Source organism: Xiphophorus couchianus, chromosome 20, assembly GCF_001444195.1.
Source record: "Xiphophorus couchianus chromosome 20, X_couchianus-1.0, whole genome shotgun sequence".
In the NCBI taxonomy this organism is placed as follows: domain Eukaryota; kingdom Metazoa; phylum Chordata; class Actinopteri; order Cyprinodontiformes; family Poeciliidae; genus Xiphophorus; species Xiphophorus couchianus.
This window is the reverse complement of record NC_040247.1, coordinates 22,296,723-22,313,363: the sequence shown is the minus strand read 5'-3', so window position 1 is coordinate 22,313,363 and position 16,641 is coordinate 22,296,723. Positions and strand designations below refer to the sequence as shown.

The following is a 16,641-nucleotide window of genomic DNA, read 5'->3' as shown; positions in this document are numbered from 1 at the left end:
GATCAGGTTGGACTTCATTTAATTACTGGCAGCAATATTAAGCTTCGTCTACTGCAAATTGATATTTATAACAAAATAACTCCATCGGACTAAGAAAAGGGATCCTGGTTATGATGGAGAGTGAAAGTCAGACACAGTTTGAGTCACTTCAGACGCTGCTTTGTGTTACTGACAAGCAGCATACTGGACCAGAAGAACAACACTAAAACCAAATGGCCGTCAGTGAGTTATTCAGAGCCAGTACACACACACACACCCACACGCCTGCACTTGGGGGAGTGTGTAAATAGCAGTGTAATCCACAGACTTATCACTACATCATCTGATTGATCCACACAGGAGAAAAGATAACACCTCCCTCCTCCACACACTCTCTCCCGAATGATCTACCTAAATTGCCTGCAGCTCAGAACACGTCAATAAAGCCTTTTTCTGCGTTTTTCGACATTCTCGTTCTCCTTTAAAGCCTGTTTCTGGCACCAATAGGAACACTGGAGCTCTCACTAGACAATCTAACTGTTTGCATTTCTGAACTTTTCCATTTTGTCATGTTGCAAACACAAATGTCACTGTATGTCAATGGGATTTCACATGATAGCGCAACAAAGTAGTGTTTAATTGTGACTTGGAAGCTAAATGTGACATGGCTTTAAGGGTTCTGTCCACATGAAAATATGAAGTGTGGTAAGCATTTATATGCAGCTCCTTTTACATTCATATCCCAAAGTAAAACCCACTGTTTCACATAAAATCCCACAAATAGGGTTTGAATTCTTTTGCATGGCACCGCTTTGCTCTAATTGCTTCAAGTCACCCTTCATACACCTAAATATGTTCCCCGAGAAGTGTTGAGGCTTTCTGCTGTCTTACTTCCTCTGAAGCAGTTCTTTAACAATAATTAAAAAGGATAATTTTCAGCTCATAACTGAGGGTGTGTTCAAGTAACAGAAACACACAGCTATAACTGAAAACTACATTGTTTTGTAACCACTGACGCCTGAGGGGTAAATTCCTTCTCTCAAAGATAGCCGACAATGCACTCACTACAACACCAATATGGTCTAATAATCCTTCCATGTAAAAAACCGACAAACACATTAAATCAAAAGTATTCTTTATAAACAGATTTGCCACAAGCAAAATAACTACCATCCTCATCTGAACTACAACTAGGGACAACAATTTTATAGTCATGTAAGAAATAAATGCAAGAAAGAAAATGTGTTCGTGTCAGTCAAACACAATCACATGACATTGTGCCTGAGGGACACAAACAGAGGGTTAATTCATCATTGTAGCTCCTAACATCACTATGTACAGATTCCACAAGACCCCCAAAAGGGTTGAACCATTCTACATCAATGTATTATACATCAACATGAATACCCTACAGCCTATCTAGCCATCTCCCTGGGGCACATGAAGGTAAAAGTTCTTCAATTTTCCTACAATCTGGAAGCTTTAAACAGCCGAGATCAGCAAGGAATAAAAGCGGATTCCCTTGAGGATAGGCAGCCATTTACAAGGGCAACTTTCTGAGTATTATGCAATTTAACGCAACAATAAATTCCCAGGAGATTTTGGGCCAATAGCCGTGGTGGAAGACGTGTTTCTCACAGTGGTCTCTAAAGGTTATTGGCTGGATACTGTACTTAAAGTTCTGCAGTTTTTTTTTTTTAAAAAAAAGCCAGTAAGCAAAGACTTAAAGTGTAAAACCTTCATCTGACTTTGGCAGCAGAGATGGAAATGAGGAAAAGAAGGTTTCCTGTTTTTATCTTCTTTAAGTTAATGTGCTGCACGCACCAGTGATGGGTATCATCAAAAGAGAAGTTGTGTTTTCATTTAAATTTCTAAAACTTTTCCAGCAAATTTTCCATTTCAAGATTCTGTACTTTTTCCAAGTGAGGTTTCTATGTTTTTCCATCACATTTTATGATGTTTTACAAATTTGGTTTTATTATCAGTCTATTTCATCTAACATTAAAAACATGCTCATGTGGGCTTTCAATTTGCCAGCAGGGAATTCTTTGCAGAATGCTTGTTGCTTGTAATATTATTACAATTATAAATTTGTGTTAAAAAGTAATCAAGTAGCAAAAAAAGTGCTAGAGTGACTGAAGTATTTCCCTACTGATAAAAAAGTAACAGTGTTTTGAAACTACTATTGGAGAGCTACAAGCACTATGTGTATTAAGCTGTCAACCTGTGCAGAAAGCCTTATTAGTGAGCTCATATCAGTCTGTTGTCGCTGTGTTGGTCTTCGAAGAGCAAAAATAGCAAACATGCATAATACCCAATAACCACTGGAGATATAGTGAGTGTGAAGTCTATTTATTTATTTTTTGCTTTTGTTTGTGTATCCAAAGTCAAAATAACATTGAAATATTTTTTAAAGAGTGCTCATGTGATATTGCTGATGTTGAAGGTCATAAAGAAATGTGTGACTCAAACACAGCTAATACAATATATGAAGCACATTAACACTAACACAAGCTAAGCTTTTAGAAAAACAGGTCATGTGTTAGTGGACAGCGGGATGTTTGTTTCCTCATGGGTGGAGCTTTTTTACTCTATTTTGTACTGCAAAGCTCTGATATATCGTCATTCCTGCGGTACCAAACACGTGTGTGCACACAGTAACCCTGACTGATTGCACATGTGGGGAGGCTGAAGTGCGCTGAAGGAACTGATTGAATAATCATTTCCCTGTTATTGCCACTTCTTTAACATTAGGAGTCACATAGATATGCCTGGGCAGACATCACCCAATACTCTACTGGGATTTGTCAATGTGACACCTAGTGTCAGTTAAACATACGGAAACAGCAAAGTACAATAGTACTATATAGAAGATCCTGATAGGACACACTGCTCTTGATTACAGCTAATAAGGTGGGAGGAAAAGAAATGAAAAAATATACAAAACACTCATTCAGCATCATGCAAATAAACTGGACAGCCTGTTCCATCTCACGGGTGCCATGTGTCCCTTTAAATAACAGCTCAGGGAAATAAATACTAACATGAAAAGCTGCCTGATAAATTGAGTGGACAGGACATTACGGTTACAATTGTAGTTCATCTGTGTGTGCCTTTCTGCAAGCACTTGTGCACCATCATACTTTCACAAGCATCATCATTTGAATGTGTGTGGGAAATATCAGGAAGTGAAAGTTCAAAATGAGTGAAGATAACAAACAACATGCATATACATATGCATGTTGCACCCACTAACCCATTAAGTAACTACTACTTTTATTCTGTCCATTATTCTGACAATTCATCGTATAAAGAAAATGGCCACAATTAATACTATTTTAAATAAGAAAAGAGATTATTTTGTTGTCTAAACTGCAACAACATTGCATTTGCATTTGCCATGTTCGCTTGTAGCGAAGAATTCATCTGCAGTTGAAAAAAATATTTCTCACATCAACATGTGAATAGGACTGATCTGTTGACTAGCAAAAAGTGATAAAAAATAAATTTGAACCTGGGTGCAGTGGGGTAAGTTCAGTGCTGAATGCTCTACATGCAGACCTTGGAAATCTTGAGAAGTTGGCTTGTTTTCAGAGCAGTGGTTGCAAAATCTGTCACCACGTATTTAGGTCACAATTGATGGAGAGATATAGAAATATTGCAGTGCATTGCACAAGGATTAATATCCCTTGAACCTTTTACATTCTTTATTTTTTCATGTCACAACCACAACCTTCAGCATTTTTAATGGAAATTTATGTGCTTAACCCACATGAAGTTAGTGGGTAAATTGAGATGTGGAGGGGAAATTACTCATGGTTTTAAACAGTTTTTACATATGATAAACCGAACATGTGGTTCATATTTGTATTTACCCCCTGATTAGAATCACCTTCTGCTACACTTGCAGCTCAAATTCTTTAGGGGTGTGGTTCTAGATGTACACATCTAATGATGGTTATCCAAGTGTCTCCTCACAGTAAATGGGGCCCCGAGTACAAATGCACACAAGATTTTTGTCTAGTTAAAAAAAATATCTGCATAATTTTCCATTTCCATCACTGCTCTACTTTGCCCCATGAAACCTCCAACAAATTCAATGAGATTTATTGTTGTAGTGCATAAAAAGAAGTTATTAAAGTTTTCAGGAGTGCGGATGTTTTTGAAAGATGTCATGCCTAGTGCATGCAGTTTGTGCAAGAAAGAAACAATGCCTTCTAAATGCATACAAATCCTAGCAATTATTGTAAAATTAATATTTGCAACAGCTCAGCATCAATTAGAAACCAGAGGAGGACTAAATAGTGCCCTCAAGCAAAGTAGTTAACCTCTAACAGAGCAGCTCCGTTTCAAGCAGGGTAAAAATGGAGTCCAAGCAGCAACAAATGTTTAAACAAGATGAAATATGGCAGAGCAGATGATTGAACATTCTGAACTTAAGATTAACATTATGAATTTAAGATTATTATGGAAAGAAAGCGTTGCATAAATCTCCAAACTGCACATTTGTAGCCACATAAAAACAGCTCAAAAAGAAACCACCAGCACGTGCAATACACGCACATCACTTCCCCTCACTTGCTGATTACATCTGATAATGATGCATGCAGCACGCCACCCACACACAGTACCGATCAATACATAATTACCCTGACGATTAGTATCATTAGAGTTGTGCTATAGCTGCTAATTTGTGGAGCTAAACACTCTTCAGAGAGCGAGAGAGGTCAAAATAAAATAAGCAGCTCTCACAATCTGTATGGGGTCTTTTCCAAAGGTTTCCTATTGTTTTGTAATGACAGAATGAGAAGGATATTCAAATGTGACAAGATCAGCAGAAAAAAAAAATCCTTTCTGAAACACAGAATTTCTTTCCTTACTTTAAAACTATCACATTGGCAGATATTAAATGATCCAAGCTCATTAGTTTGAAATAACTTTTAAAGGTTGGCGCTCCACTGACGTCTCCCTGCCAGACTCATTTAGTCTGTCAATTATCTCTTCATCAACTCTGGCTCAATTAATCAGGTTTAATTACTTAAACACATTTGCTGCCACATCCTTTTAGATTAGGTCCACAGAAATGAGATGGTGTCTTACAAAAGACCACAAGAGTGTAACACTCATTACACGATAACCTTAATGATGGATTTAATCGGGTTAGAAGATGGTCTCACAGTCAATTCCAACTTGCCTTAGCTGTGAAATGGTAATCCAGATGTCCAAAGCGACCTCAACTTGTTTCTTTGTCCCTTTTTAATACAGAACACAATGCGTTTCAAGAAAATAAATACTACTTTAACTTGCAATTTTTTAAAACAAGTTCCTCAATAAAAATGTCAAAGTACAGAAAGCCCTCTAGAAAACTTTTGACAGCTACAACTTGAATGTCTTTCAGTGTTTGCGTCTTCCATTTCGCTGCAAGCAGAGACCAGATTCAGATGTGATAATTTGCTTTCAACTCAGCTTTTCTAAGCAACTCAAACTAAAACAAAACTGAAGAAAAACTTGTGGTTTAACTGGAGCTGTGGCCTTTACAGAAGAAATTTTACTTCACATATTCATGGCTTAAATTTATGACTACAGATTAAGTAAATCTTTCAATATTGCCAGGTTCTTAAAAGGTTTTAATAATCTCTATAGTTACAGACCAGTTGGTACGTTATTTGGTGCCATTAAGTGTTGGGCAATATGGACTTAGAATTTTATCACAATATTTTGTGGTATTTATAGAAATAATGAGCATCACAAATGTCTTAGAAATTCAACGTGGTCTTTTTTGTGAATAGACTCCATGGTTATGACTATATCTCATGTGTGTTCTTGGACAATTAAAGTCCTAAGAACACACATGAAAGTAAAGCTAATCTAATTCAAGGCCCTTACCAAAAGGGATACTGAATAAAACAACTCCACATAATCATTTATTCAAAAATAATATTTATTAATGTTCCTATGGAACCGAAAGTGGAAAAAGCAGCATTTACAAGGTTATCCTTTATTTTTGGGGCTTACAAACTTCATTAATTATGACAATAACACTCTCCTAGGACAATAAACTTTAGTAATTGCCCATCCTCAGTGACAGAATGACACTGGTTCAAAATAAAGTAAAATTAAACTTAGATGCAGATTTTAAAGATTTATTGTGTTTGAAAATAACAGTTTCAGTTTTAGTTTTTAGTGTTGAATCTTTTTTTTTTCTTGTAAATGTACTTTCTGTTTCTCACCGTCCATGTGAAATAAGCTAAACATCTCCACTTTCAAAGCCTTAAATTTATGGTATTCTTAAAATAATAGTTCTTTAAAAAGTATTTGGCATATTATCTAACAAGCCGTGTCACAATATCATTGCAGAAATAAGATTTTAAATAGCATGTGACACTAAACTAATGAGTAAATCTAATCTTAAACAGAAACAGACAACCTAACTATTGATTTCAGGTTTAGTTTCAAAATCTCACCTTTGACACCGCTGGCCAGACAACAGCTGGTCCACGAGGCCTTAAAAGACGTTTACTTAAAACCGACTGGTTTCCTAGGATTGATTCTCTGATTGATGCCCTGACTTGTGCCAAAGTTCAGCTCTCTCCCATCCATCTTGTAATCAAGAGAAAACACTGTGACAGTTTGAGTAATCCGTTGGAACAAGAAGAAAAATGGCAAAGAGTGGCACTTCCCATGAGAACGGGGAATATATTAACTGCCATAGGAGGGAAAGACCAGCTGCACAATGCCTTACTGTCAGCATGACATTAGAACATATTACAATTGGGGTCTGAAAGTGATTGGTAGCTCTGGATTTTGACAGTCTGCATGACGTCTTTAGTCATTCAGACGAAAAATGTAAATTCACCAAGAATAAGGAACAACAGAATGATTCATTTAGATACACTTTTCTTTAACTTTTTACAACTTGATAAAAAAAGTCTTTTGTTACTTTTCATTACCAAATTAAACACCACTTAAAGAGTAAAAAATGTATTTTCTACAAAGTAAGCCCCAGAGCAAAGAGGCTTTATGACTGCCTCAACCCAGAATATTTCACAGACACACAAAGATGTGTGCTTCAGAGCCCTCATTAGTATGGCACCTACATTGGAAACACACACACCCTGTCAAAGGGGCTCCGACACACACTCTGAGGGTTGACATGACGGCGAGACATATGGCTGAAGAGGACAGAGCGCTGGCCAGGTGAGGGACACCGATATTATTCGTGCGGCAGTCAGTGTTCAATCACGCTCTCCTTCTCTCCTTTCCCTCTTTCTGTCATCCACCCTTTTCTCAAGCTGTTCTTGGCAGCGGCAGTGAAAAAAAGTTCTGAGGCCATCACTCTGGCCCTGCTCTCCCCTCAGCCGGTGAATCATTGCCTCTCTCCTTCCTGAGCACACTGGCTGTAAAAGGCTTGCTGCTCCCTCCTTGGCTGTTTATTGTTTCCTCTTTTCCTCCACTGCAAAGCTTTTTCTCTTAGTCCATTTCATTAATTCCTAATTTCTTGTGTCCATCTCTGTTATTTCCCCAGTTTTCCCTCCTTGTTTGGCTATGGTTTAGCTTTTTTTTGTTGTTTTTATATATTTGTGCAGAACCCAAAATAAAAGAAAAAAACATCTGAATCAAAGAAGAGATAATCAGTCTTTCCACTAATTTCTAAATTTAATTTAGCTCAAAATGGTGAAAAATCTGACATTGCATCCAAAGTTAACCAGCTCCGACTGAAACAAACCAAATCACGAGAAACGTGACTTCATTTTTCATTAAGCCCATCTTCTCTATCCATTTTTCCGAGTGTAAACCCCCCAATTAATCAATTACTGTATATGTTTCATAGAGTCTGTGATTCAGCAGTGTGGTAACACTGAGAGTAGCCAGAAGATCCAGTGGGCTGAGAGTGTTGGCTCAGAAGAGCAGATCTAATTTGGTAAATCCAAAACGTGTGGGTTATATATGGTCAATACATAAATGTCAAACTATGATATGATTCTGATTACTGTGCTGTGTTTATTATTTCCCAGTAAGTTTCAAATATGAAATATTAAATTCTGTGTTTATGTTTTAAAAGACGACTGATTACATTTACCATGTGTAATTTCATTACTCACTGAAAACGGTGTGGGACAGTGGCCAAAACTGATAATGAGTCAGTTCAGTTTGAATACCCATATATCAATCTCTGAGGCCTTAGACTGATTGTGTAAAACAGAGCTACACAGAGAAATAAGCTCTGCGTAGCTTATTTCTACACAGAGCTTGACTGATCAAAATTACACCAATTTCGATCAGAACTGAATATTAACTTTCTAATCACTTTGTTTTGAAATAACAGTGAAATCCTAATGAACTGCACAGCTGCGTAATAGACACAGCTGTCTCTCTCATACACACTGTGTGACGTCACCTCTGGTCATCACTCTGTTTGCCATGCCACACTCTTAAAGCCCCTGTACAATTACATTAAAATTCCTTGCTCATAATTACAAATCAGAGATTTCTACACTTAAATATTGAGCCTCATTGCTGACAAATACATAACCAACTTAATTCAACACAAACTGATTTTGGGGTTTTTCTTTAGTTGCCTCCAAAAGATCACTTGCATTTTTCACTTCGTTTTCCTCACATCCTTATCTCCTTACTTCAAATTTCTCTACTCTCTTATGCGGGTTTCTTTGGCATCCAACTCTTCCTCTGGTTCGGACTCCCTCTGGTTCTTTCATTTTTATCTCCACCTACATCTTGCACCTCTCTCTCCTTTTGGTTCAGGCTGCCTCCCTTGTTTCGTTTCTGCAACATTCCTGTTCATCCTTTCATGCTCTCACCTCTACACAGATTCTTCTCTCCTGCTTCCCTTCCCATAGCACTCCCTCCCATATTTTCAGTCATCTCTCCTCCTCGCTCACTCCTAACTTAGCGACTCGCCTCCACCCTCTCATTCTCCTTTTGTGGAAATGGTTTGTATTGATCCACTCTCAAACTGGGGAGAAGGTCAGGGGTTCACTAATAAAGCTCAGGGACAAAACAAGACCTACACAAACACACAAACACCCCAACACTGCACTGCACACAAACAGGAGACAAATATAGCCTGGTAGCAGAGCTGAGGTGCTAAACGCTATGCAGTGAGCGTCAACGCTTTGTCAAGGAAAACATATTTTACCAGACCTGCATCTAATGCGCCTGAAGATTTGTGTTTACCAAAAACAGATGACGTGCAAATGCGACAGTAAAACACACCAGCTTGATGATGGCCACAGGCAAGAAATGATGATCCAACGCTGATCTAAGCTTCACACGGGAGGCTGATGGTGCTCTTGGTGATCAATCATGGCTCTGTGGTTAACAGCTGTCCATGCCTGTCCAGCCCACCACCCACAAACCAGCCCTGCCTTGCCCTCAGCTCTGTACCATGGCAGGGTCAACCTGAGAACATTCACCCTCAGCATTAAGGAGTGTTTCCCACACTGCTAAGACTGCATTTCAATTGCTCAGGTTGTTCAGCGGGAACTATTGGGACTCCGTTTCATGCAATAGTGTAAAATTTCAAGAGTTTACACCACAACGGTGGTGTAAATATTAGATTTTTATGTTGGTTTTTTCTTTATGCTCAAACTGTTTTTGCATAAGACTAACACTAAAGTATTCAAAAGTAAATATATAAAAAATATAACTCCATCTAAAAATTCCCCTAAATCCATTGCAGTGCACATGTTCAGTAACACAGGAGGTTGTGATAGGGGGTCCAAATCAACACATCCTATGATTCTCTAAAAGTCTCTTCAGAACCAAAGTGTAGTTGATGGTGACTCGACTAAATATTAGACATGCATCAAAGCATGTGCTGGAAACCTTATTGTCAGCTTGGAAACTCAAAAGTTCTCTTTTGTTTTTTTAATTAGGAAACAACTACCAGACTTTCACTCTTCTATGCAAAAGATACATAAAGAGTGAAAACGTAACTATTTTAAGTACTTGTGGGGTATTTTACAAATGAAGCCAGAGAAAGCAAAATCTGCAAAAAGCTAACCATAAGAAAATTGTATTTTCTACCTTACTTTGTTGACCGTTTAGTCATGCTTCTACAACAAAACTAGAGGGTGCCAATTCCTTAACAGTTTTCAACTATTTACCAAATAATCTGTTTAGCTTTCCAAAGGCAGTGAATTCTCCTGGGACCTTGTTTCATCAAAATGAGAAAAGGAGCCAACTGAGGAAGAGACGACTTCAGAAGATACTGGAAACACTAAATAGAGAAGAAGCAAAATTTACTGGTTTTATCCTTTCAGTTTTCGACATGTCTGTTGTGGAACAGGACTGGATATAGAAATGTTTGCAGGTTTTTCTGAGAGTTCTGATAAGGGTATGCATTCACTAACATATATATAATAAAACTGATGTTGGCAGCTGCTAATACCAAGTGTGCTGCTAAGCATGTAACTTATTACACTAAAAGCATTTCTTAAAATTCTGACCTAAAAATAATTTTGTCTTTGTTTAAAAACAGTAAAAACTAAAACCATGTTTTACAGCAACTTTTTTTCTGGCACACAGTGTGACGTCACCTCTGCCCCCAATACGAAGTACTAATGGGAGTAGTTTGACCACCATTTTACATTTATTCAACAGCAATCTGAACTTTACTACATGTCTTAAATTTAAGAAACTGCAGCTGTACATTTCATTTAGTCATGCCAGGAACATAATATTACTAGACAGCAGGAATGACTTCATAAGGTATACAGAAAGTACACTCTACATACTCTGTCATTAGTGATCTTTCATTGGAGATCATATAAGTTCCTAACACTGTAGTGCTTCTGGCTTAGGTTGTTTTCCCATCTAACATCTAAAAGCATTCACAGTTAAGCTGAACTCAGTGCACACAGCTTTTCAGAGTGTTATTACCAAGGTAATGAAGATTAATTAAATCTGTGGAGGAAATTCAAACATCTGTAAGTAGTAATTTATTCAAATTCAACTTATGCTCTCTTAACCATTTTAATTATTTATTCTTGTAGGACCTTTATAAATATACTGTAGTGATAGCTGAAATATAATTATAGCAAAAATAATCAGATTTTACAACTGCGTTTAAAAGAAAGAGATGTTATACTCAGACTTATTTTTAAAAGACGAAGCAACTCGACCACACAACCAGATTTAATGCATTACTGAATTATGTAAAGTGTTGCTTTTTCACCAGGTTATATTAGCTAGTATGTGACTGTTTCTGCCTTAATAAATTATGGGATAATTAGATCTCCTCTGATTGGTTATCTTGATGTTTCGTTCCATTGTCTCTGTTTTACTGTTGGCTGGTTAAGTTATTTCACACAGTCCCTGTTTCCATACTGAAAAAAGATCTCGGAATCAAGCTTTTGTGGAGCTGAGGTCTAGGCCTGTTTAGGGCAGCTGAAATTAGGTCAGTTTTAAGGGGCATTGGAGCAGACATCATTAACCTGACGCTGACCTCCTAGGTCTTGCTGCTGGTCTTGGGGTCAGCTAGTCAGCTCTTTTGTGAAGCCATTACATTGTCATTGATGACGGTTTTCAAGGGACAGCAGGTTTTAAGAGGTTGTCTGAGTGACAAATTATTGGTGGACGTAATCCTCACCAAAAGCACAGAAACCATGGTAACAAGCCGTACAGAACGGGATTGGAGGAATAAAGGAGGGATGGAGTGAGGCATATCAGTGAATTTATGAGTAAATGGATCAATGATTCTGTGGCAGGGAGAAAACATGAAGGTTGCAGCAGTAAAAGCATTAAATGTTATCTTGGTGGCATGGTATGTGTGAACAAGGAAATTTTTGAAGTGAAAGAAAATCCAATAAAATATCTATAGATCTGCATGTGATCGAGGATTTATTAGGGTTTGATGAAATTTCCAAATCAAGCTCGACTTTCACATCTAAATTTGGTAAGAACATGTGGCCTGAGAATTGTTCAATATTAAATGTATTCCTTTGTGTTAAATAAAGGCAAGAATTGGTCAACTTGTAAGTATTTCATATGTAAAATATTTAACACTAATGGCAGCAAGATTAGAAGAAAATGCTTTCAATACTGTTCTTATAGCTTTACATCATTCTTACGAAATCAGAAATGGGTAAAATGACCATTAAAAAGAAAACGTTTTACAAAAACCAGAAAGTAGACATGATTCTGATCTTTGAATATCTAAATAGTGAGGTTAGTTGACCCGTGTGACATAGAACTAGGTCATCCAGCAATGTGCACCAACAGTTCAGTTTAATCAAATGAAAATAAATGAGATCCTCTGTTTTACAGCCTTAACATAGACAGTCTTATAAACTAGGAACTGAAAATTAAAGCAACAAAAAGAGAGGAAAAAACCACCATCTCCAGTAATTCTACAGAACGTAGCAAGAGAAAGGTAAAGGAGATGAAAAGCAGCACTTCCAGAAATTCTCGTTACTTATCACAAATCTGTACCCTTATGCTAATGAAGACTAACAAAGGCAAACATTCCCATTCCTCTAAATTATCCTATTCCATTAGATGCAACACAAGCTGAATGCTTTGTGTGCATTTCATGTTATAACAACGTCTGAAATCAGAAATATGTTGACTTATAGGAAACACTTTAAAACACTTTTTTTTATAAATGAGAGGTCTAAAAGGTATATCTGTTCCCCTGCAGTGTTGTAAAGTTGCTAGTATGTGTCTGTTTAAGCAGCGTTTTTGTAATGCATGCAAGGCCATGATTTGAGGCTTAGTTGGTGAAAAACAAGTCTAAGTTGCACTATATCCCAGGATCTAACACTGCAGAGCACTGAATCATGCTGAGCGCAGGAGTGTGGATGTGCCTGGGTGCTCCTTCTGAGTGACAGTTCACAAATCCAGGGGACTGGGCTAATGATGTCCCCTGTCTGAGTGAATCAACACTATAAGAGTTTGTTGGGGGACAGAGGGGAAAAAAAAGAATAGAAAAAGTAAGGGAAACAGCAGGAGATAGACAGCCAGAGACTGTTAATATTCCACAACTGCAAATCAGATTTAGCGTCAAGAATAGCAATTTGTTCTCATTGCTTAAATTGGCTTAAATTACTACATCTGTGTTTATCAGTGCTAATAATTTTATCTGGATTGTCAGAACAAAATCTCAAGCCAAATGTAGTCAACAAAATGTGTTAAAGCAAATATGTGAGCTAACCGAGTTGATGCAGTCGAGCTCCTTGTTAAGCAGCCAGGGTAAAGAGAGTTTCCCTTCTCCCCTGTAGCAGGACTGAATTCGTTCCTTAATCTTCTCCTTGATCTTCCTCAGGGTGAACAGGCACAATGCAGACTCTTTGGGTGGCTTTGCCCGATTTTTCTGACCCTGAGAGAAAACCGTGAAAAGGATGTCTTCATTCTCAGAAATCCCCAAAGAGTTGGCCAGCTGCCGGCCTGGTCGGGCCAGGAAGGCGTCCTGCACCAGGCGGTACTCTATCCCGTCTTTGGTGCAGCCAATGGGGAACTCCACGTAGGAGTAAAACTTTGGGTCGTCCATGCAGAGGCGAACAATTTTGGAGGTGAAGAACTGCTCCCCACTAGCATCAGGTGAGGTCAGTTTGGTATCTAGCTGCATTGTCAGATAATAGACAAACTGTTCACTGCTGAAGCTGTACACATAATAGATGTCAAAGGCAGGGAACTTGGACAGAGTGTCTGAGGGGATCTTAAGCTGAGAGGAGACAAACTCATCCTGATAGACGAAGCTAAACATGTCCGCATTTTCTTCATTCTCCATGAGTTTGCGACTGGACAAGGTAGGAAAGTACTCAGATTTTCCATCAATAGGTGTTCCAATGAATAACTTGCTGGTAGGACTTTGAGGGGAGCTTATGATGACCCCTGACATTGTGCCCGACTCCGCCACACTGGAGAGGTAGTGTTCCTTGCGGTGGTGAGGCTCGCCAAGTTTAAAGAGGTCATCCAAACGCAAGAACTGGCAGATGCCCTGTGAGGTGCTGCCACAGGCGATGAGACGGTTCTGTGGGTAGTCTATCAGGAGCAGCTTGTTCACGTTGGGGGTTTGGGCCAGGTCGTGAGGGCAGGACTGGACACTGGGTGGAGGGTAACATTTCTCATTGTCCACCACTGGGCCAGTCATGTGGCTGCGCAGTTTAGTCAGGTTGCTGGACAGCTTGAAAATCCAATTGACAGCTCCCACATAGACTTCTCCAGTCTTGTTGTGGATGGCTAGATGTGTAAGAAAATGGTCAGCAGGAGCAAACCTTTTGAAGGGTGGGGGTTGACCTCCAGAGAGGGATGAGACCATAAGGAGTAAAACCCCCAACAGGAAAAGCAAGTTCCCCTGGCCAGGGAAGGCTAATGTCCGAGAAAGAGGACACATATCTGAAGTGTCCAGCGGCGAGGCTTGGGGGGCAGGGGAGGAGAAAGGAAGAAGGAGAACAATCTTTGTTGCTTAGATCCAAGTCAGGATTTTATTCTTTGCCTCCTCTGCTACTAAGGAATGAGAAAGGAGAGCTTGAGGGAGGGAGAAGGACCAGGGAAGGAGAAACAAAACTCCTATTGATCCACTGTCCTGTTTTCAACGCTGTGAGCAGTCATCAGGAACATCATCCAAAGAGGCACAAGGTTGCAGACCTGAAAGGCAAAACAGAGAAAATATGTTAGAGTCTAAAAAATATTTCTTATTGATTAGGCATCAAGAAGGAAGAGAGGCTTAAAAATCACAAAGATTACACAGATAAATGAGAAAAGAGCAAGGTTGACATTTGCCTTGGTAAAATATAAATAATATCAAATCAGGTCTGGAAGGCAAATGTGTCTGCAGTAAATTATGGGCAAAAATGCAAGGGAGCCAGGAGTCTATTATTAAAAGCTCTATACACAGAATTCAAGTATAGCCATGAGTTATGGTCTCACAACATTGAACCTAGTAATATTTCATAACTTTCACTGTTACAGTGCTGCTTTTAGAGATTTGTTCTTGGAAAAACTGCTACTGGGGACTGTAGCATTGACTGCGAGCAATTTACAGCTTGGTCTGCTTAAAGCTTTTCCTGTCATGGTTTGTACTGTAACAAGTTTTTCCATATTGTAATTACCCATGGAGCTCTGATGGGCTAGAAATGGGCATCAGAGTTGTGTAGCAGCCAAAACTTCATAGCAATGCAGGGTAATCTGGTAGTGTTGCCTGGGTTGAGAGAATCCAGTCCAATACATTAAGTACATATACAAATTGAAAAATGATAGAATCGTTTTACTATTCACTGCTGCGACAAATGTTTTATTGTGTTTTTCAGTGTCTCACACTTATGGAAGTGATAAACTTTTAAACATGGCGTTAATGTATACATATTATCTTAAGTGCTTACAATAACTCCGCAAATGTTCTTCTTCTTTTTTTCTTTAAACACTTAAAGTCAGTCTGAAAACTGCCCATGCTGTAATGCGTCTGGCTCCGTTCCCTTATCCACTGTAGTCCCTTCTCTGCTCAACAAAGCTCAAATGGAAAACTGAAGAGTGGGGGTTTGGCAAACATTTATTTTGCTTAAAAGTTTACTCAAGGCGCACTCCAACATATTGTTAGCACTCAGTGCCGATAAAAAAAATGTGCTATTTCAAAAGGGTAACAACAAACATTTTTTCCTGGATATCAAAATGTTAGAGAGAAATTATAGAAATCGCTGACAGATGTGATTATGTTTTATGTAATTTTGTAAATGTTAATTCACCCCATCACCTGAACCCACTTATCCTTGAAGTTGGAGTACAACCTGGACAGGTCACCAGTTCATTTATTTATTTTATTTTTTCTTTGTATTATTTCACAGGGAAAATGCAGTCCAACACAGCAACAGTACAGTGTCTATAGCTGATGCAATGCACAAAGAGTATATAGCTAAAGCTAATTCACAACTCCAGTCCCTCGTTGGGCCTTTCTATGCAGCACACACACGAAGGAAATTCAGACACACACAGAACAAACAACCATGTGCAAACAGATTGAAAACTCAGGGTACTTTAGAGTAACACATCATGTTACTGGGCTGTGCAAGGAAGCTGAGTTACTCAGAGAGAACCTAAGGATGTACAAGGAGAACTTGTAAACACTATGCAGAAAGACCTCAGGCTGAGATTAGAACCTATGGCCTTCTTGCTCCAGGCCAACAATGTTGCACCATGTACTCTCTGCTAAATCAAGCTGGTCAATGACTCAAAAACATTTGGAGACCTCAGTTCTAGGAGACTAATCAATCCAATTTATAATGCCACACATGCTAACTGTGCTATTCTTTGTTACACATCATCTACTGCTCATCATTGTCTCTGGCCTTAATATAACTAATTAATAACAGGACATAGAAACATATATTATGAAGGCTGTTGGAGTCTTAAAATTGTTTGATCCACCTAAAATCTTTGTCAGCTGCATTGTCAAAACTGAATCTCAGATCTCTGATTAATTGATTTGTAGGCACAACAGAAAAAAGTAAGTGGACGGATAGGCAAAGGAATGCTTAGAAAAGCATAGCAAAGCTACTGTTCTGTAACTGACTGATTAGCTTAACTTACGAAGCAAAGAAAACTGTCTATTAGTCATTAAGCACACAGATCTAAGGCTGATCTGTTAAAGTCTGGTGAGAGGCCTCAATCTGCTGAATAAAAAAAAATAAACAACTTTGTGACAAC

General features: G+C 38.5%; 1 protein-coding gene across 5 annotated transcripts in view; it reads right to left on the bottom strand.

Moving 5' to 3' along the window:
* plxna1b (plexin A1b) overlaps nucleotides 1-16,641 on the bottom strand; it is a 247,573-nt gene that overhangs the window by 168,676 nt on the left and 62,256 nt on the right. For all 5 annotated transcript variants that reach the window (XM_028001974.1, XM_028001972.1, XM_028001976.1 and 2 more), the window contains one exon: nucleotides 13,154-14,589. In XM_028001974.1, the coding sequence (XP_027857775.1) occupies nucleotides 13,154-14,335 (1,182 nt within the window). In that variant the 5' untranslated portion in view covers nucleotides 14,336-14,589. The remainder of the gene's footprint in view (nucleotides 1-13,153; nucleotides 14,590-16,641) is intronic.